This window comes from Urocitellus parryii, chromosome 1, assembly GCF_045843805.1.
Source record: "Urocitellus parryii isolate mUroPar1 chromosome 1, mUroPar1.hap1, whole genome shotgun sequence".
In the NCBI taxonomy this organism is placed as follows: Eukaryota; Metazoa; Chordata; class Mammalia; order Rodentia; family Sciuridae; genus Urocitellus; species Urocitellus parryii.
This window is the reverse complement of record NC_135531.1, coordinates 236,927,631-236,950,791: the sequence shown is the minus strand read 5'-3', so window position 1 is coordinate 236,950,791 and position 23,161 is coordinate 236,927,631. Positions and strand designations below refer to the sequence as shown.

At 33.5% G+C, this 23,161-nt stretch overlaps 2 protein-coding genes and 1 pseudogene across 3 annotated transcripts in view; 2 read left to right on the top strand and 1 right to left on the bottom strand.

Moving 5' to 3' along the window:
• Positions 1-23,161, bottom strand: part of Fsip2 (fibrous sheath interacting protein 2) — an 87,281-nt gene that overhangs the window by 39,179 nt on the left and 24,941 nt on the right. Inside the window, exons 10-13 of the mRNA XM_026400732.2 lie at positions 20,103-20,215; positions 19,287-19,332; positions 16,246-16,358; positions 13,855-13,921 (exon numbers count right to left, since the gene is read on the bottom strand). Coding sequence (XP_026256517.2) covers positions 13,855-13,921; positions 16,246-16,358; positions 19,287-19,332; positions 20,103-20,215 — 339 coding nt within the window. The remainder of the gene's footprint in view (positions 1-13,854; positions 13,922-16,245; positions 16,359-19,286; positions 19,333-20,102; positions 20,216-23,161) is intronic.
• LOC144254983 (ubiquitin-conjugating enzyme E2 E3 pseudogene) lies at positions 8,672-9,818 on the top strand (annotated as a pseudogene). The gene is made up of 2 exons (XR_013343651.1): positions 8,672-9,156; positions 9,283-9,818. The product of XR_013343651.1 is annotated as a ubiquitin-conjugating enzyme E2 E3 pseudogene (transcript).
• On the top strand, positions 10,254-13,011 carry LOC113191092 (transport and Golgi organization protein 1 homolog). Its single transcript, XM_026400730.2, is given in 2 exon segments — positions 10,254-10,764; positions 10,767-13,011. Coding segments are annotated over 2 exon segments (2,373 nt in total). The 5' UTR covers positions 10,254-10,286; the 3' UTR covers positions 12,662-13,011.

The following is a 23,161-nucleotide window of genomic DNA, read 5'->3' as shown; positions in this document are numbered from 1 at the left end:
GGAAAAGCAAATCTACAGTTCTAAGCAAATGTTGAAGTTGACGCCCCTACCCTGTGAACAGTGGTTACACTTGGAAAAATAATTTATAGTCAAGAGGATTGAAAACAATATATCCAGCTCAAAAAAAGGCCTGAAAATCAAAATAAGAGCTCTTAAAAATATATAAGATTTCAAAAAACTATACCCACACTGAAATATTCATCTAAAAATAAATTAAAAACAATTAAACAGAAGTTTGAATGTAGAATTGTGATTACTAGAAGCTATGATGGGAGAAGGAGAGGGAAATAGAAAGAAGTTGGAAAATGGCTACCAAAACAGTTAAACAGAGGAATAAATTATGAAATTTCTCAGCACATGACTATATTTCACAATAAACTGTTATATATTTTGTACAGATCTGGAAGAGCTCAAAGCCTTCAAACATACAAATCATAAGGAGGAGAAAAATGTTAATTATCTTGACTGGATCAATGTGCCATACATACATACATGTATTGAAAAATAACATTGTACCTAATTATTATATATAACATTATGTTAGTAAAAATATAACAGTAAATATAAAAGGAAATTTTTAAAGGTATCCTGTTAAAATAGCATTAAAAATGAAGTAGCTCCGAATACTCACATGTAAAATTTACAAAACATACAGTGCTATAAACCCTGAGAGAAATTTAAATTATATACTATGTTCTTTGAGCAGAAGAAATAATGGTTTAAAGATGCCAATCTTTTTGAAATGAATCTCTAAATTAATACAATTCTGATCTTAAAATTTTCAGAAAGAATTTTTGTGAAACTCAGAAGATATTTCTAAAATTTACATGTAGAGAGAAAAAGGTTAAGGATGTTCAAAACACTCTACTTGCTCTCTTGGAATCAAGATTTATTAAAAGCCTTTAGTATTTAAGATAGTCATTAACTTAGTAATAATTATGGTGATGTGCTACTGCACAAATATACACAAGTAGACATAAAACCTATACTATAATGTCACAAATTAAGTTAATGATAGCATTTGGAGAGGAGGAAGAGACTATTGATTGGAATGGTTACAATAAGGACTTTGATAATATGAGCAAATATTATACTTCTCAACTTAAGTGTGGGTTATATGGATTTTTTGTGACAATCCATTTAGCTATATCATATACTGTGACATCTTCTAAATGTATATTTTACTTTAAAAATATAAAAAAGTACACTATGATTAGACAGGATTTATTTCTGAAAAGAAAAATAATATGATTAAATTTAGAAACAAAACTCTTATAAATCAAAGGATAAATATAATCCATATAAAATCACTTATCAATAGATGTTGGAAAAGCCTTTTAAAAAATTTATAGGTGCAGTGGTGCATGCCTATAATCCCAGTGGCTCAGGAGGCTAAGGCAGGAGGATTGCAAGTTCAATGCCAACCTCATAAAGTTAGCTCTATACAAGTTAGCAGGACCCTGTCTCTAATTAAATATAAAAAAACAGGGAGTGCTAGAGATTTGAGTCAGTGGTTAAGTACCCCCTTAGGTTCAATCCCTGTTAAGCAAAAAAATTTATAATTTTAGTTCATAAAATGAAATTCATATTTACTATCAGACATTTGCAAGAAAAACTCCAAATAAAACAGTAAAAATACTATTTTAAAATAAAATACATTTACCAAAAAACAGCAGCATATACTAACATAAACGGCAAAACACCAATTCCATATCAATTAAAAACTAGAATTTCACAGGTATGTTGCAAACATTATGGCCACATAAAATTGAAAGTTCTTTTAACTGTAATTAGACAAGATATTAAATGGGTATAGATGTTGGGGGAAAATTAGCAAAAAAAATTCCCTTATGTAATATTTATCAAGAAAAATAAGAAATGTTAATAAAAATGGTAGAGCAATAAGAAATTTTGGTATGATCAATGGATATAAGTCTAAGAACTTTAGGGTTTGTCTAGCATGAAAAGCCTGCACATGAATGTGGGAAGGTATTTTATTAATAAAATAGACAAAAAATGAGAAGTCAGGAATAAATAAGAAAGTAGATAACCACTATATAGTGGTTATCTACTTTCTTATTTATAGTGCTCATATTATCCATATCACTTGCATCAATAAATGTGTCACGCACATGTGAATATGATTACATATTATGAAATGATATTGAAGACAACTTCTAGACAAATGGGAAAGCATTTAGTGTTCAATGAAGGGTAGCACTTAATATAAAGAACTGTCAATTTTCTAAAAACAAAAATTCTTCTCTGTTATAGAATCTTTTAATTTTTTTTCTTCTTTAGTCTAATTGCTAATTGTTTTGGCTACGATTTCAAGTACTATGGTGAAGAGAAATGAAAAGAATTGGCATCCTTGCCTACTACTAATTCTCTACATGATCTTAGAGGAAAGGCTTTCAGTTTTTCCTCACTGATTTTGTTTTAAGCTGTGGGCAACTCATATATGCCCTGTATTGACGTAAGCTCCTTCTATACATGTTGTATTGAAAATTAAAGTTATGAATTGAAGTTTGTCATGTGCTTTTCTGCATCCATTAAGGTGACCATATGTTTGTTTTTAATTTAATTGGTATATATTACACCAATTGATTAGTGTAGGCTGAACAATCTTTGCAATCCAGGGATAAATTGCGCTTGATTGTGGAGGATGAACTTTTTAATGTGCCATTAAATTTCATTTGCTAATTTTCAATAAGAACTTTTTTTGTATGTTCCTCAAATATTATGTTCCTATAGTTATATTTTCTTATACTGCTTTTGAATGGTTTTGGCATTCAGGTGATGCAAGCTTTAGGATGAGTTGGAAGCATTCTTTCTTCCATTTTCTGGAAAAGTATAATAAAGGCTGGTATTAATTCTTCTCTGAATGGTAGAATTCACCCATGAAGACATACATTTTGGGCTTTTCTCTGTTGAAAGATCTTTAATTCAGTCTCCTCATTAGGTATTGTTGTGTTCATATATTCTATTTCTTTTTCCTAAGTTTATGTTTCCGGGAATTTATCCAGTTCTTCTAGGTTATTTATTATTTTTTGTGTTTTTTATTCATAATAGCCCCTAATGATAATTTTTATTTCTGAAGCATACCTTTTAGTATCTCTGATTGCATTTCTAATTACATTTATTTGACTCTTCTCTATTTCTTAGCCTAGCTAAAAGGTTGCCAAAATATGTTAAGTTTCTAAAGAAAAATAATTTTTAGTTTTTTTGATTTTTCTAAAATATTTATCAGTACCTTCCTTCTGACAACTTTTGACAGTTTATTCTTTTTCCAAATTATTGAGGTAGAGTGTTGCATTTCTTGAGATCTTTCTTCTTTTAAAATATTAACTGTTTATCATTATATTCTTTCCTAACAGTTGTACTTTCGCTGCATTCCAGAGGTTTTGATATTTATTGGCTTTGTTTTTATTTGTCTTGAGAAACTACTAATTCTCTTTTGATTTCCTCTTTGTCCCAATAGTTATTCAAAATTGCATTTGTGAATTTTATGATTTTTCCTCCTGTTTCTCATTTCTAATTCGTACCACAGTGATTAAAGATATTTGGAATGATTTCATTCTTAAATTTGTATTGTGACCTAAATTTGATCAAAGGAGAATCAGTATTCTATATATGCTTAGAAAGAATGGGTATTTAGCTGTTAGGTAAAAATTTCTGTATATATTTCACTTCTATATACCAAATGTTAGAAGTGAAATTACCTCTACTTGCAGATGAAAGGACTGCATGCACAGAAAACCAATGATGACTACATAAACAAAATAAAATAAAAACAAAACAAAATACCAAAAAAGGAATTCAGTAAATTATCAGGATACAAAATCAGCATACAAAAATCGATCAAATCTCTGTACACAATGAATTGACTGAAAGGAAAGTTAAGAAAACAATCCCACATTCACAATATTGATGAAAAAAATTACTTAGGAATAAATCTAAGGAAATATAACTGAAAGTTATAAAGCACTGATAATAGTTAAACAAAACACAGTTAAATGAAAAGATCTCATTTTAATGGGTTGAAAGATTTATACTTTTAAAATGTCCCTATTACCCAAAGTGATAAACAAATTCATTGCATCCATAACAAATTCCCAATGTCATTCTTTACAGAAATAGGTAAACATAATCCTGGCATCACAAGGGATTAGTGTAGGCTGAAGCTAAAGCAACCCTGAATAATAACAAAGCTGAAGGCATTACACTACCTATTTCAAAATACATTAAAAAACAGTAGTGATGCAAACAGTATGGCACTGGAATAAAAAAGCCAAAAGCTTTTTTTTTTTTTTAATTTTCTCATACTATAAAAGAATATAGAAGCAAAAATAAATAAATCCATACATGTAAGGTCAATTGATCTTTGAAAAAGTTACTCAGGACACAATGGGGATCAGATAGTCTCTTCAATAAATATTGTTAGAAAAACGGTATATTAACATAAAAAATATTTAAATATGAGCCTTAGTTCACTTCATATGCCAAAAAAAAAAAACCAAAACAAAAAAACAGACCACAAAATGGATTAAATACTTAAATGTAAGATCTTACACCCTAAAACAACTAGAAGAGATTGTAGGGATTGTAGAGATTATTGTCTACACTTTTCCCATGACTTGAGATTTTCTGTGAGCCTACAATATGACATCCTAAGCAAATGAAAAAAAAAAAAAAGCAAAGGTACACAAATAAAATTATGTCAAACTGAAAGTTTTTGCACATCAAAAAAGACAAGCAAAATTGTGCAATATTTTGTGCAAAATTTGCGCTAACCACATACCTAAAAGATTGATATTGAAAATACAGAAACTCAATTCAATAGCAAAATAATCACCAAATTTTAAAAAATGAGCTACAGACCTGAATAGAACTAGTATACCCCCCTCAAATACAAGACATATAATGAGCCAAAAGTTATATGAAAAGATGCTCAAGAATCAGTAATCAACAGGAAAATACAAATCAAAATTGCAATGAGATAACATTTCACACCTGTTAAAATGGATTTGAGTAAAGAGGCATAAGATAACAAGTGTTGGCAAGTTATAGAGAAAAAGAAATGCTGACAGCACTGTTTGTGGTTATGTGAATACATTTAATAGTTACAGAAAACTGAGTGAAGTTTCCTCAAAGAATTAAAAATAAACCTATTTATAATCCAGAAATCTCACTTCTGAGTATACACTTAAAATAAATGAAATTGATATAGTGAGAAGATATTTGCACTCCCCTGTTTATTGCAGGATTAGTCACAATAGTCAATACATAGAAACATCTTGCTATGATTTAGGTATAGTGTAAGTGTGTCTCCCAAAAACTTGTGCTCTGGAAGCTTGTCCTCAATGTGGTGATGTTGACAGGTTATGTGGAGCTAATGGGGTCCAGTGAAAGGTGATTAGATCATTGGGAGCATTGCCCTTTGAGAGGTTCTAGTGGAACAACAGTTAGTTACCCTGAAAGCAGAGCATTGAAAAAAGAGTGAGCCTGACTCCTGAATCCTTCTGGATCCTGTTTCTCTATAGGATCTCTTCCAAATATGCTGTCATTCACCATGAGGCCCTCAGCAGTGACTGAACATGTGGAGCTGCCAAACATGAACTTTTAGCTCCCAAACTGTGAACTACATAAGTTTCTTTTCTTTAGACAGTAGCCAGTCCAAATAGTTGTATTTTGTAATAACAACTGTTTTAGTCAGATTTTCCACTGCCATGACTAAAATACCAACCAGAACAATTTTAGAGGAGGAAAAGTTTATTTAGGGCCTTACAGTTTCAGAGGTCTCAGTCCATAGATGGCTAGCTCCATTCCTTGGGGCTTGAGGTGAGGCAGATATGATGGTTGAAGAACATAGTAGAGGAAAATGGCTAGCATGATGATCAGGCAGCAGAGCAAGAGAGGGACTCCACTTGCCAGACACAAAATATATATACCTCAAAGGCACACCCCCAATGAGCCACCTCCTCCAGTGACACCCTACTTACCTTCAGTTATGGTTCGGTTAATCCCAGTCAGGGAATTGATTCACTGATTGTGTGAAGGCTCTCATAACCCAATCATTTGTCTTTTAAACATTCTTACATTGTCTCACACATGAGCTCTGGGGAATACCTCACATCCAAATCATAACAAGAACAAATACAAAACCAAATATAAATGTCTGTTGATGAATGAGGTTTCAGAGGGGAATAAAACTTTTTTCAACTGGGACTAGAGAACATTCATGTTACATTCTGGCAAAGAAGTTGTCTACACTTTTCCCATGTCTTGAGATTTTCTGTGAGCCTGAATCTAAAGGTGATTGACTAAATCTGGTGGGGGAAATTTCAAAGAAGCACAACATTCTGGCAATGGCATGGGTGTTTTGGGTAGCATTTAGTCAGATATACTGTGAGAATTGGGAGTGAGAAGCAGAGAGGAAAAATTTTTAAAACTTGCATTTCTTTTTCCAGAAAAATGAATGTAAAATTGGGATCAATGAAGGTATGTTTTTAAAGTGACTATCACCACTAAAAAGAAGCTAAGTACTTTGCAGAGAGACAATGGAAAAGATGCCTTGAGAGTATCTCAGGAATCAACAAGACCACACCTATCACAGGTTCAAGTATTTAAAAGGGAAAACTTTCATAAAATACAGTGGGTACCCTGCTCATACAGGGGTTCCAAAGAGGTTGTTACTCCAGGATTCAGTTCACGATGCTTACCACCTAGGCACTGAGAGGTCACTATGTCCTTGGTACTAGGGTCATAGCTACTGCTGGATCTGGCAGCAGACCTTAAAATCATCTACATTGTCCTAGTTCTGTAGGAATGCAGATTGTTAAAGTTAGGGGCTCAGGTGAGGTGAGATTTCAAAGAAATGCCTGATAAATAAGACAACATGCATCAGAGTGAAAATCCTTGCAGGCAGCCTCTGAGTGGGTGATACATGAAGCTATGAGAAGCAAGCCAAAGTTGTTGTAAGGAAAATAAAAAAGGGGACACAGAGACAAGATGCAGGGGCAGGAAAGAAAGATGGCAGAATGACACAGGGGCCAAACTTCCAAGCTTTATTTATATCAATAGGTTACTTTAGCTCATTGGCATCATTAGTACATATTGTTCATTGTATTACTAGGCAGGTTACAGACTTAGCAATATTATGCAGCTTATTCCTCAGTTACATACTAAATTGCAATGTGCAATGCTAGGAGCTTTGTGTAGCTCTCAAGAAATTTCATTGTATAAAGTTACTGTTATATGGGCAGGTTTAGGCTCAGTGAAACACTGTGGTTGTCTAACAAGAGATTTCTTTTATTTCCAGGAGCTGTGTGCCTGAGATCAAGGTTGAGACTGATAAGATTCTGAGATTAAGGTCAAGGCTGATAAGACTCTAACACAGAGCCTCCCTGTGAAGGACATTGCTACAGCAGCTAGGCATTCTGTGTCTTTGCACTGATACTTCCTAGCCACCAAGCATGCAACAGTCATGAAGCTATCAGAGACCTCAATCTCAAACACAGAACCCCTACAAGTTGTGGTGAAGAAACCCATGATTAACAGATGCCCGTAATGAGGAACATCAGCTCAGGAAAGCTTCTGTCTTGGCTGAAGCAGAGCCAGCCTAAGTGAGAGACCATGAATTCTGCAACAGGCAAGGCCAAAGTGGAGGACTGCCCAAGAAATTTCAAGTTTATATCCTACCAACACGTGCCATGAATGCTCAACATGGCATTACAGGACATATATTTGTCCAACTGGGTTTTAGTTTTCTTTTGGTCCCATCCCTTCTTTCTATTTCTCCTTTTTGAAATGGGAATATTTACTCTTTAACACTAAATACTGGATATATGTAAATTGCTTTTAATCTTTATAGGGGCTCATGAGCAAGTGCTTATATTTTCTATTGTCCCTACCACATTCTCTCTTTGCTCCGTGTCTGCCATGACCTGAGGAAATTTCTTCTGCCACACCCTCTCACTATGATGTTCTGCTTAACATCGGACCCAGAGTAATAGAGTTGCCCAATCATGGACTAAACCCGTGAACTGTGAGTCCAATATAAACTTTTCCTCCTTTATGTTGTTCTTGTCAGTTATTTTGTTCATAGTAATGACATCTGATTAACACACATGATCTCACTTATATGTAGAATATAAAATGTCAAACTCATAAAACAATAAAATTCAAAGGATTCTATATATTTTGGTAAAAGGGATTTCTTATTTCTCACTGGTCATAAAAATCAAAGGCCTTAGAACCTAAATCCTAAGAAAATAAAGTAATCAACCAACCAACCAAACAAACAAACAAAAGACCCAGAATAGAATAGTCTTTACTAGGGCATGGGCAATGGGGGTGGGCAGAATATTTTGGGAAAGTACAGTGAATTGGTACAAGTTTTATTTATACAATATTGGTTAAGTATTGGAGATCCAATATATAAGACATCTATAGGTAAACAAAATTTTGTTGTATACTTAAAAATTGTGAAGAGAGTGGATCTTAAGTTTTCTAACCACACACACACACAGCCACACACATAAAATGGCAACTATGTGATCTGAGATGTGATAGTTAAAAATATTGTATGGTGGGGGCAGCTAGGGCTGTGGTAGCGGCGGCAGCTTCCTTCCCGCCGGGAAGTAGGGCAGCGGGGATGGGAACCTTGTTAACTTTAGCCAGGGCGGTGGCGGCGGCAGCTTCTTTCCCGCTGCAGTTTTTCAAGTGATAACTTCATCAAATGGCCAGTGATAAGCAAATGTCCGATGATGACAGCCCCAGCACCAGCAGTGGCAGTTCAGATTCGACCAGCAACACCCTGCTGCTCCAGAGCCTGAAGATCATGAAGAAAGAACCTTCTGCCACCCAGGGGAAGAAGAGCACCAAACTCTCTCGCAAAACCACTGCTAAGTTATCCACTAGTGCTAAAAGAATTCAGAAGGAGCTAGCTGAAATAACCCTTAACCCTCTCCTAACTACAGAGGGGGACCTATGTCCAAAGGGAACAAGTCCTATCAACTGAGTGTCATAGCAATCATGCAGAAGCTTCAGCATATCAAAATGTCAGAAATCAGACAACAGAGAGAGAAGATGAACGTTTAAATAATAGAAAACTCTTCAGTAGCGCTGAAGTTTGGTAAAGAAAGAAAAAGGGAGGTGGGAAGAAACTAAAGAGTTAATGAGGAAATAATTTATGAAGAATTTTATAATGCCTTCCATCCCTTGTACTAAGTAATTGAAGTTTTAAGTATAAAATACAGGCTCTTTTTACATTTTGGACAGACTGGCTCTGCTATAGTGTGGAAATTTGTCTTGGATGGGAGCCAGAGCAACAGTGAGAGATCATTCATTCATCCTGTTGTTTCAGATTATATAAATACACAAAGAGAAATATTGCATCCTGGTCACTCTCCAGTAATCTGCCCATGTCACAGACGGGTGGATGGACAGCACTCTGACTCACCCTGTGCAGGCAAGCAAGGAGCTTCCTGTCCCAGCCACATCAGAGGAAGATACAAGACAAGCACCAGTTCACCTGCCATGGTGGAGTTGGCATGAACTTAAAAGCAGCAGATACTGTTATTTTTTTTGACAGTGATTTTAATCCTCAAAATGACTTGCGGGCAGCTGCCAGAGCTCACCAAATTGGCCAGAACAATACAGGGCTGGGAAAGTGATCCGGCTGATTGGCCGAGACACTGTGGAAGAAATAGTTTATAGGAAAGCAGCCTCCAAACTGCAGCTCACCAACACAATCATAGAAAGAGACCATTTTACTCTGGGAGCCCAGAAACCTTTGGCTGATCCTGACCTCCAGACTTGACATTCATCTGAAATGACAATGCAATCCCTAGCTACTGCAACAGAAATCCTAACCTCTGAGTGAAAAAAAAGAGGGATGTTGAGATACCTTCAATCATCTTTTCTCACTTCTGAAGATGCAGCCACCCCATGAAGATGATTTTCCTAAAGAGAACACAAATCGTCTTAATAGAAATCTTCATGAAGAGCCTCACTTCCTGAATCATTTTAATGTGAACCATCCTGAAGAGCCCAGCCCCTTGAGTCAACCTGTGACTGAGGACATGGGTATCTCAGAAATGTCTCAGATCCCAAATACTGAGAAAGTAGACCCAGAGATGCAGCCACCCCATGAAGATGATTTTCCTAAAGAGAACACAAATCGTCTTAATAGAAATCTTCATGAAGAGCCTCACTTCCTGAATCATTTTAATGTGAACCATCCTGAAGAGCCCAGCCCCTTGAGTCAACCTGTGACTGAGGACATGGGTATCTCAGAAATGTCTCAGATCCCAAATACTGAGAAAGTAGACCCAGAGCTACTTATAACAGAAGGTACTCCTGTTGATGCTGCTGATACAGAAAACCAACTAGAGATAAATGTGGAAGAGCCAGAAGATGCCACCCTTTTGGACAGCATACTTTTCTTGTTACATTCATTCTTGCTTTATTTGTCTAAGATGCTGTTTACTACATTGCCTGATGATACTCAACCTGGGCCTGATTTTTATGGACTACCATGGAAGCCTGTAGTTTTCACTGTTTTCTTTGGGATTGTATCCTTTCTCATTTTCTTTTGGAGAACTGTTCTTGTTGTAAAATATAGAGAATATCAAGTCATTGAACAGCAAGTTTCCAAAAAGATGAACAATTTCATGAAAGAAAATGAAGAACTAATGCAGAAATTGTCAAATTATGAACAGAAGATGAAGGAATCAAAGAAACAGGTCCAAGAGACCATGAAAAAAATATGATTCTTTCTGATGAAGCAACTAAATATAAGGATAAAGTGAAGCTTCTTGAAAAAGATAAAGAACTTCTGGATGAGAAAGCTAAAAGTCTTCTTGTTATGTTAGCATCTGAGAGAGAACAGAATGCTAAGAATCAGGACTTGATAATGGAAAATAAGAAATCTATAGAGAAGCTTAAAGATGTCATTTCAGTGAATAATTCTGAACTTTCAGAGCTTCAAATTATCCTTACTGAAACTAAGCTTCATGAAGCGAAGGTGAAGTTGGAATGCAGGAAGCTTCAGAAAGAAAATACCATGCTTAAGAAGGAGAAAGAGCAGTTGCAGCAAGAAGCCAAAGACTGGAGTACATCACATGCTGAGCTCAGTGAACAAATCAAATCATTTGAGAAGTCCCAGAAAGATTTACAAGTAGCTCTTAGTTACAAAGATGATACTAATAAAGCTTTGACTAATTACATCACACAGTTGAATCGGTTACAATGTGAATCTGAATCTGAGGATCAAAGTACAGATGAGTCAGATGAATTAACCAATGGAGAGGTAGCAGGTGATCGGAACGAGAAGATCAAAGATCAAATTAAGCAGATGATGGATGTCTCTCGGACACAAACTACAATATCAGTAGTTGAAGAGGATCTAAAACTTTTACAACTTGAGCTAAGAGCCTCGAAGTCCACAAAATGTAATCTAGAAGACCAAATAAAGAAATTAGAAAGTGACTGCAATTCACTACGGTCTTCTAAAGTTGGACTGGAAGAGGAATGCAAAACTCTTAGGCAGAAAGTGGAGATTTTAAATGAACTCTACCAGCAAAATGAGGTGGCATTACAAAAGAAACTAAGCCAAGAAGAATATGAGAGACTAGAAAAAGAGCAGCGGCTGTCAGCTGCAGATGAAAAGGTGGTTTCCTCTGTACAGGAAGTTAAAAATTACAAGCGGAGAATTGAAGAGATGGAAGAAGAATTACAGAAAGCGGAGCGCTTATTTAAAAACCAGATTGCTATGCATGAGAAGAAAGCTCATGATAATTGGCTCAAAGCTCGTTCTGCAGAAAGAGCTGTAGCTGAAGAGAAAAGGGAAGCTGCTAATTTGAGACAGAATCTATTGGAAATGACCCAAAAGATGGCAGTGTGGCAAGATGAACCCGTGATTGTAAAACCTATGCCGGGAAGACCAAATTTACAAAATCCTCCTCGGAGAGGTCCACTGAGCCATAATGGCTCTTTTGGTCCATCCCCCGTGAGTGGTGGAGAATGTTCCCCTCCACTGACAGCAGAGCCAGCTGAGAGACCTCCTTCTGCTACTCTTAATCAAAAAGATATGCCTAGAAACGGATTTGACCCAGGATGTGGTCCAGCTCACATGAATAGCAGTTCCAGAAGTTCTTCTCCAGCTAAGGTGACGAATGAGGGTGAGGTTCATATGGCTATGAAAGGGCCCCCTCCTTTCTCAGGGGTACCCTTCATGGGACCCCCGATGGGACGGCCTCCACCACCTCCCATTCGGTATGGACCACCACTTCAGCTCGGTGGGCCTTTTGGGCCTCGGCCAATTCCTCCACCATTTGGTCCTGGTATGCGTCCACCAATAGGCTTCAGAGAATATGCACCATGTGTTCCACCTGGAAAATGGGATTTGCCTTTTGACCCTCGTGATTTTTTTCCAGGACCCGCACCAGCACCATTTAGACCTTTAGGCTCATTTGGCCCAAGAGAGTACTTCATTCCTGGTGCCCCATTACCACTTCCAACTCATGGTCCCCAAGACTATGGGCCACCACCTGCTGCAAAAGACTTAATGCCTTCAGGCTTTAAAGATGAACCTCCATATACACCTAATTCTCAGATTAGTGAGGGCTGTTCACAGGCCTTAAAACAGGGCCCATAAAGTTAACCTCTGACACTTAGTCAGAAAATGGACTATAAACTATTCATCAAGTTAAAGGATTATTGGCTTCAAAATATAAAAGTTTATTTTAAATGGTTTATGTTTTTAGAATGAAGCTGCCTTGGTGCAGTATACATTTTGAGCCAAAATATTTTCCCCCTAAATATCCCCCACTTAAGCTAGAGTATCCTTCCAATTTTAAAATGTGCAATAAGGAATACCTTTGTTTTAGTTAATGTAGCATATACAATTGCTAAATGATTTAGAATGTCATAATTATGGACATTTCCTGTGGAAATGCTTTAAGAACATGTATTTCCATTATCCTATTTTTAGTGTATTCCAGTTGATAACAGTGAAATGGTGTTTTGTAAGCTTGATTTTTTTCTCTTTCAATATCTGGTCGCAGAGACTGTTACGCTAAAAATGTTTACTCAAAGATCATAAACTTCATTTTCCTTCTTGCTGAAGTTCTTTGTTGTAATAGTTCATAAAAAATGTTTATTAATATTAAAAAAAAAAAAAATATTGTATGGTAAATTTGAAATTTGCTAAAACAGTAGATCTTAAGTGTTCCAACCACACATAAAAGTGCAATCATGTGAGGTGAAGGATATGTTAACTCGCTTGATGGTGGTGAATTTTTTATAATGCATACAAATATAAAATTATCAAGCTGTAGTCCTTCTTATATATAAATTTCATTGTAAACTATACCTCAAAGTTTGTGGGGAGGAGTTACAAAGAGAAAACAATATATATAAGAATATAAGCACAAATTTCAACAATAGTTTTCAATTTTAATTGTCAACATTAGTACTAACTCAATAAAAATAAAAGATAAAAATATGGAAAATTCTTTGTTATTATTAAAATTCTTTCTCATTATTCATTCAAGCCTCTTCTGTGCAGGCTTCTCTGAGGACCCTAGATAGACCTAGGCATTGTCTTCTTACATGTTCTGACATTTATATACACATACTTTTATATGGTGATTATAATACTGAGTTGTGATTTTTGCCATTACTATCTTCCCAGAACTATGCACTCTGATAGCTCTGGGCAAGAATAAGGAATATTTTCCCTATATGTTCAGTGCCAGAATTAGCATTTAGCAAGAGAACAATAATGTTAGTAGACAGAGTAAGTAAATAAATTGCATGATTTACTCAGTCATTGTTGCTGATTGTTACCTGATTCAGAGATACAGCTTGATTTCTTCTTGGTTGGTCTTCCACTCCAATCAGTATTTATCTCCTTCTACATAAACAAAAATATAGATTCTTAAAAACTTTTTTTCTAGAATTTTAACATTGTCTATTATTTCTATATTTAAATTATGCATACATTTTAAATTTTTATTTTAAGAATTTAAAATTTTTAAACTTATCTTAAATATCAATTTATAAGAAATGTGCACCTTTTACTATGTTTCTATAATATTTATTATTGTCGAAGGGTACCCACAAGACTATCCATATATTAATAATTTTCTAAGAGTTTGAGACTTAGCCTATAGTTGTAACTCACATCTAGGATTTATTATAATAAAAAATACACAGCAGAAAAAGTAAGGGCTAAGTATAGAGAAATCCACGCACAATTTTCCTTATTTTATGTTTCTCCCTTGTAAGAAGATAAACGTGAGTGTATTCTTTTTCTAACAATAAAAAACATAATAATATTATTACAATGTTCCTACCCAAGGAAATACATACAAAATTTATCACCTGATGATTTTTTTAAAGGAACCCTATACAAGATCATATTGTTTTCACTTTCCAGGTACAGTGAACCACTCTTATTAGTAATGAACGTAAAGCTTCCCCAGTCATCTTCCTAAACACCAGTCAAAGGCCAATCATATAAGAAGGCTCCTTTAAAGATAGTAGTTCCAAGGCTGCTTTGTTACCTCTTTTCTGCAGAGTAATATTCAGTGATAACCTCCAATTCACTATTTGTGGAATGAACTAATTAACAATGAAATTAATCCTCTCAAAGGGAAGAAAATGAGTGTTTTTGTTTGTTTGTTTGTTTTTAACAAAACAACAGAAAAAATTTAAGTAGAGCTAGAAGGCAAATAATAGATTCTCTCAAAACATGGAATTTGGTTCTTTAGACTTTTCTAGGAGCCCAAACAACTCCAGGGAAGCAAATTCCTTGTAATATATTTATTTTTTATTTTTTTTCCTTATCCTGTGTAAGAGCTAAAAATAGGCTACAAGAAATACATTTTCTGACAATGGTAGACTGGAAAATATTTTATAATACTTAAAAATATTCATTCTGTTTTTCATAATAAGTTAGGTATCTGTTAACATCTGATATTCATTTGAGATTCATATGGATATTAATTTAATAATATACAGATTACCAAAAAAGGAAATGATAAAATGCATACATAGTTTTAAAGGCATTTTTCTTCTTTTTTATAATTAACAACATAACCTTTGAAATATGTTGGACAATATGACCACTGCAAATGTCAGTGTTGCTAAGAAATATATATATTTCTTTTTTTTTTAAAGAGAGAGTGAGAGAGAGAAAGAGAGAATTTTAATATTTATTTATTTTTTCTTAGTTCTCGGCGGACACTACATCTTTGTTTGTATGTGGTGCTGAGGATCGAACCCGGGCTGCACGCATGCCAGGCCAGCGCGCTACGGCTTGAGCCACATCCAGCCCAGAAATATATTTTTTGATTCTTAGCATAATTAATATGGCTATTGATATAGAGAACAGTGAACTATGATTATTATGTAATGTCAAATTATTATTTGTAATGAACTATACCATAGAGAAGCATATTGTGCTAACTATACATTTTAAGAATTATGTATGATTTTGACTGTCAATAATTATATAGATAACAATTATTATGAGAGAATAAATGTGGCAGCTTGTTACTTCAGAGACTTTATTTATAAATAATGTCCCCAGTTTATCGAAAAATTTTTCAAATCATTCTATTCCTTATCATAGTTAACCAGTTAACACTATGCTGATGATGAAACCAAAACTATGGATTTGATTCATCTTATAACAAGTTGACAATCCACAGAAGAAATTCATTTAATTTTTTTTTTTTTTGGTACTGGGGATTTAACATTTTGGGGGCTTTTAACCACTAAGCCATATTCCCAGCCCATTTTATTTTTATTTTGTGACAGGGTCTCAATACATTGCTTGTGATCCTCCTGCCTCAAACTCCCAAGCTTCCACACCCAATGAAATGATCCATTTCATATGTAAGGCAGTATCCTGAATATGTTTTGCAACTTTTCTACAGCAAGTACTTGTTCATTGGTCGAAATGTTCTATATTAGTACACTAGAAGCCTACTAATCAAAGAACTGTAATTTGATTACTTTGAAGACTACAGGTACACATTGCAAACTGCCATCGTGTGGCTTACATTTAGACAGAGGTTCCTAGGATTATAACATTTTTATTAAGGTATTATTAATTTCATGGAATAGAATTATTCCATAAGGTCAAAGAGTGACATTTCATGTAAAAACGATGAACAAAAGACCATATTTCACTTATTCTGTTTGTATTTGGAGAAAAGAAATATTACATACCTCTTCTTTTTGAATTGGAGTCCCTATAAATGTCTGTGAAGTTTTACGGTAACCTTTTGTGGGTGAAGTTTGAGCTGAAACAACTGAACCTCGAGCTGATATATTTATACCTCCTAGAGAAAGAAGAGATTCCTTTAAACATGAGAAGATAATATTGCTGGGAAAAGGGCAAATACTATTTTACAACATTATCCCTGCTGCACATTTTCTCTGTTGAACTGTCAGAATAGCAGGAATTACCACAATCAAGTATTTATTTGAGTTAAGGAAGTATCTCCAAGAACAACTTGCCTGTTTTGATGCTTACTGTTACCATTATCTTTTTCGCTGCTGTGACCAAAAGGCCTGACTAGAACAATTAGCAGAGGAAAAGTATATTTTGGAGCTCATGATTTCAGAGATATTAGTCCATACATGGCCAGCTCCATTGCTCTCGGCCTAAGGTAAGGCATGACATCATGGTAGGAGAGTGTGGTGGGGGAAAGCAGGTCACAACATAGTACCAGGAAGCAGAGACAGAGCTCTGCTCAACAAAAATAAAATATACTCCATAGGAGCCTATTCCAGCCACACCCTACCTGCCTAATTATTGGCCAGTTAATCTTTATCTGTGGACTAATGAAATGATTAGCTTAAGGCTCTCAAAACTCAATAATTTCACCTATACACTTTCTTGCATTGTCTTACACCTGAAGTTTTGGCAGATATCTCACATCTAAACTGCAGTGCTGGTTAAAATTTTCAATGGCTCATCATTTCCTTCAAAGGCAAGTTTGAAGTTCTTAACTTCTAACCCTAGTTCATTCAATAGTCCAGCTTATTCTTATGAAACTATCCATAGCTCACTGCTGAAATTAACAGTTTTCATTCAGTTGGTAATGAAAACAACATGTGACTCTATGTTTGTAGCATCCTTTATTTTTCAAAATAAGCATACATTTAATAATTAAGCAAAACAACTTTAAAAACTATATGATAAAACTATGACTCACACAGGAGAATAAATAAAACTGTTTTTTAAGAAGATTTCTTTCACAGTAAAATGTATGGTGGGTTAAAAGATGAAGAAATTATAGGAGGAAAGTTATTTCAATAGTAAAGCATGGAGAAACAAGGACAGAAGTAGTGGGCTAGAGATTGCTAGATGAGAGGATTGTTATTTTCTTCAAACTCTAGTCTCAGGAGGTCATAAAGGAAATTCACAGAATATATGTAAAGATCTTAAAGGGTCCAAAATGGTTGAAATAGCTAATAATCAGAAAAACTAGTAGGATATTCAAATAAAATCTTTTTTGGAGAACATTTTGGAAACACCCCCCACCAACAAATGTAAGGTATGATGTAATCAGATGGTATAGTGGATGTTTTTAACTAAGAATTCCTCTATATTGCTTATGGAATTTTAATATAATAATATAATTTTGGAGGTAAATTTAACAAGACAGTGAAAATATTACAATATAGTTTTTATAAAAATTTAGAACAAGTTATAATTATGATAGAAAACATAGTAAAACGATAGATTTGTAGAAACTAGTAAATATTTAATATGTCAGGGAAACATTTAGATAAGCCACTATTTTTTCAATGTAGGCATCTATTCCTATATTAGGAAGTTTCTCAAGTCTAATGGAGGTGGTACAGATTGTACATTGAATTAAAAATAAGAATCAAATGGTATTAGAAAAAAAATCAAATGATGTTAAGAACTTAGTGTTTGATGAGCATAAGCAAGATTGACTGAGTTCTCCCATCACCTTGAGGCTATTAGAGCTGAACTTGAATATCCTTTTGTTGTGAGGTTTAGTCCAAAGATACATAAAATTACTGCTAAATCCAAATCTACTGATTGTTCTTGGTAAAATATTTAACCCATTTCTGTATGAACAATATGAAATCAAGCCTTTAGTCATCAGAAAATTGCTATTTTATTATATAGATGTGTTTTTATTAATATGCATACATATATTAAATGATGTTATAATTAATAAATGGATTCTATTAAATAAGGTATATATATATATATATATATATATATATATATATACACACACACACACACACACACACACACAAGGTATATGTATGTATACAGAGGATAGGATAAAGTAAGAATACAGTTATACAGAAGTAGAAACTTTTAGATGTAAAAATAACAAGAAAGGCTCAGATAATTCAGGTTCTGTCCCTGAGTGAAAACAGGAGATTCATGAAGGTGATAAATTTATGTTATGTTAAATTTCAAGTGATTATTAGCTACTATATGGAGATGTCTTATATTTCCTGTATATTTAGGACATACATTGGACTATTTTAGCATATTTAGTATGTTAGTATTTAGACTTGTACAAACATAGCAAGTCACAACTTTTTTTTTGTAGTTGTAGATGGACAACATGCCTTTATTTTATTTGTTTATTTTTATGTGTTGCCAAGGATAGAACCCAGTGTCTCACAGATGCTAGGCAAGTGTTCTGCAGCTGAGCTACAGCCCCAGCCCAAGTCACAACATTTTTAAGTAAAGTATATATCATGGGAAAATGGGAAACTGGATGTATTGTTTTCAGGGACGAATGGTAATGGAATATAAGGACAATTGTATTGCAGCCTCCCAAACCATAGTTCTTTAGTAACTTACTCTACCTTCCACTACAAACAGCTACAGCAGAGAGTTTTCTACCACTCAAGAATGACAAAGGGAACATTCATCTAACTGTAACTTAAGTAAATGTTCTCATTAAAATATTACATTCACTAATAATTTTGTAGCATCCTTTATTTTTCAAAATAAGCATACATTTAATAATTAAGCAAAACAACTTTAAAAACTATATGATAAAACTATAATGATGGGGCTGGGATTGTGGCTCAGTGGTAGAGTGCTTGCCTAGTATGTGCGAGGCCCTGGGTTCGATCCTAGGCACCACATAAAAAATAAAATAAGAATATTGTGTCCAACTACAACTAAAAAAATATTTAAAAAAACAAACTAAAATTATGTATTTAATAACAAGAATTATGAATGCTCTCCAATTTCTTACCTCTCTCATCAGTAATACTTGATTTTTTATTCATTATTCCATCTCTCTATATGATACAACATAAATGACAAAAACAAATCCATGAGTAACCGTACTTCTGAAAGAGATTTTCCTTTCTATCAATCAACAAAATGAATCTACATGCTTTTCCCTTTCATCCAAGCAATCTTTCAAAAAAGTTGTGTCAGGAAGAATATAATCATCAACCTCTTGGATACCTACCATATGGTCTCAAATTTAGTTTAAAATTGAGCCCAATATATAGCAATGTTCTCTTCTAGTATTCTATATTTTGTTTAAAGGCATGGTGATCCCTTCAATGACTGGATCTAAAAAATTCAGAGTCATTTGTCTCAGAAAAATCCAACTCTAGCAATTCATACCCTTTCTAACTCAATGTTTATTGAAAGCACTGCTTAGAATTACTTAAAATTTATTTTATTACAACATTTTTCTGTGTCTGTTGCCTCACTAGACAATGATAGTGTCTTATTTATCTTTGGAATCTATGTAACCCAATTTCCTTATTTTTCATCCTTCTGACTTAGCACAGTGTATGATTAACAGTACATGCTCAATAAATACTAGCTAATATCATTATAATGGCTAAGAATTTGTTTGGATCAGTTTCTGCTAAATTGCACAGTACATTGAGAACACAACTAACTCAACACTTTGACAGGGAAAGAGATCAGATCTCATGAATATAACCCAACATTCCTACCTAATCAGTGCCTTTTCATAGCTCACAGAAGTAAAAATCAAGAAGATAAATCAATAACTACTGTGTAAAACTTTGAAACTTAATATTTTTACCTTTAGTTCTATACCATTATCCTGCAAATCTTGATGATAAACAATTGAGGTTGACTTTTTTGTAATATTCTTTGAACTACTTAGAGACTGATAAATAACATTTGTTGTCTGTCCTAAAAGTAAATGAAAAAGTTAAAAATAAATTTATTGAAGAATAATTGAGGTACAATAAGTTGTACTTATATAAACTTTATTTTTAATAAACTTTTAAATATGTATACAGCTCTGAAACCATCACTGCAATAAAGATAACATTTTAATTACCAATAAAAGCTTTCTCATGCCCCACTGTAATCTAGCCATCTCTTTAATTCCATCCCCCAACATTTGATCTTATGATTTCTGATTTTGTTCTTACTAAAGATTACTTTGCATTTTGTTTTGCATTTTTCTAGAATTTTATATGTACATAATGTTCTTCTGTTTGCTTTTTTTGTCATTTTATAATTTGGGGGGCCTGTTTTCTACCATTAAACATAATAGTATTATGTGTTTTAATAGTTCATTCTTTATCATTGTATGGATATGTCACTATTTTTTATCTACCCATCAGTTGATGGACATTTGGATTGTTTCTGATTTAGGCCTTTTATAAATAAAACTTTTATGAACTTTCAGATACAAATATTATAGGAATGTATAGATTTTTTTCCATTTAACTTGTGCAAATACCTGGGTCATATGGTAAGTATGTTTAACTTTTAAGAAACCTCAAACTAGTTCCAAACTGACCACCTAATTTTTACATACACCAATAAGCAGTACATCAAAATTTCAGTTCTTTCATGTCTTGCCAAAACTTAGCAGAAAAAAATAATAGAATCAAAGTAAAATGAAATAGAAAAATAAGTAGAAATAGAAAAATGGGAGAAAATAATGAAAAAAACAGACAAATCTTTAAAGTTCAGGAAAAGGGATATGTTGGATTGATCAGGAATAAAGGACATAAATCATCACAATAGATTCTACAGATAATTACTAAATTAACAACAAATCTAATGAAAATTGCATAGAAATCAATTTGAAAAGTTATACAAGAGTCAAATTCCTTGAAGAACTCAAACTACCAAATCTTATTCATGAATAGATAATAGGAAGAATCCTCTATTAAAGAAATTGGATATGTAGTTAAAAACTTTCCATACTAATTAAAATAATTTCATTTCTGAATAGTAACAAATCTCTAAGCAAAAAATTAACTAAATCTGCACAAACTCTTTCAAAGAATCAAAAGAAATTCAAAGAATTTCAAAGATTGAATAAGTCTGAATGATTATTAACTCATATTTTAAGATCACAGTGATCCAAAATATCATTTACCAGATATTACAATAAAATAAAACCTTAATTTCTCCATGAAGAAAATAAATCAAATCCAGCAATATATAATAAAAATAATGCATCATGAATATGATGAATAAATGAAGTTTTATCCCAATAATAAAGCACTAGTTTACATTCAAAACTCAAAGTAAGGGGCTAGGGATAACCCTAGCCCCTTACTGGCTTAGTGATAGAGCCTTGCCTTATGTAAGGGGCCTTGGATTTGGTCCCCAGCACCCCCCCCCCACACACACACACTTAGTAATTTATCACATTAAGAGAAAAAAGGAAAGAATTCATGTGATTATCTCAAAATGAGGGAAAAAACAAAAAAGTTCAATAACTTTTCAAGTTAAAACCTCTTTGTGAACTACAAATAGAGGGATGCTTATCATCTTATAAAGGCTATTTTCAAATTTCTACAATAATCTCACTAATATCGATGACTTTTCCTTAAGTTATGTAACAACATCACAATGAACACAACTGCCATATCTGTTTAACGTCATAACAGAAGTACTATACAGAAAAAAAAGAAATGAAAATTAGTCTTAAATAAAATCATGACAGTCTACTTTTTACAAGTTTCCAAGTTGTTTCTAAATTATTTTTTGAAAGTGCACAAGGATAATCATGTCAAGGTAGAAAACAACAAACACTGGATGACTCAAACTGTTAGTATTCAAGACTTATTATAAACCTACAACAATGAAGAGGATGTTATATTTATATACAAACAGATGAACAGAAGAGCAGAGAATGCTTATAAGTAGAACCACTTATCTATAACTAAATTTACCAGTGCAATTTAGTGGTGTTTATGCAACTCTATATATAGAAAATAAACTTGGCTCATCCCATCTTCTCAGATAGCTATCACCAAATTTATATCAACATTTAGACACAAAAGAACTCTAGGTTCATCTTAGAGGGTATCCACTGGCCAGAGCTGTCACAACATCAGCATTAATAAACAATAACACATGCTGTTAAGTGTCACAAATTCACAAATTTAAACAGCTACGTATGTTGAAGCACATAAATCTGGGAGTTCTTCATGACACTTAAAAAAAACTAACTGCATGTTTTGAAGATTGTTACTAAAATAATTCACCATTTTGAAATTGTTGAATGATAATAAAATATTAAATATTTAGTCTACTTTTCCTAGATGGTCTGTACCATAATGTAAGCAAATTGAAGTTGAGAGCAAATTTATTTTTACAAAAGTGTTCCAGCTAATCTGTGCAGAAGCAATGATAGGATTAAAATATCTCAATTTTGCAATCCTTAATTTATGGATTTAGGCCTTGAACTCAAAAGACTGCTGAGATCATGGAGAAAAAACAGATATTACATGCTTCCTGAATGAAAGGTACACCACCATTTGGGATCCATCTTACTGAAGAAAGTCAACCTGAAAACAAATAGATCTAACTAGTACTTTATAGTAAACACAGAGGAAAGAACATACAGAATGTATCATATAGATAAGGAATGTACCAGATAAGCAACTCAATTTTGTACAAATAAACTGTAAACATAAAAAAGAAGGCAGGAATGAGAAATGCATGGAAGAGGAACTTAGATTAAAATATACTCAAAAATATATCACAGTGAACATTGATAAGCTGATTAGTGTAGATTCAAACTAATAACAAAATACATTTACAACATTATTGAAAATTTAGATGATAATTGATTATTAGATGATGTAAAGAAATTATTAATTATTA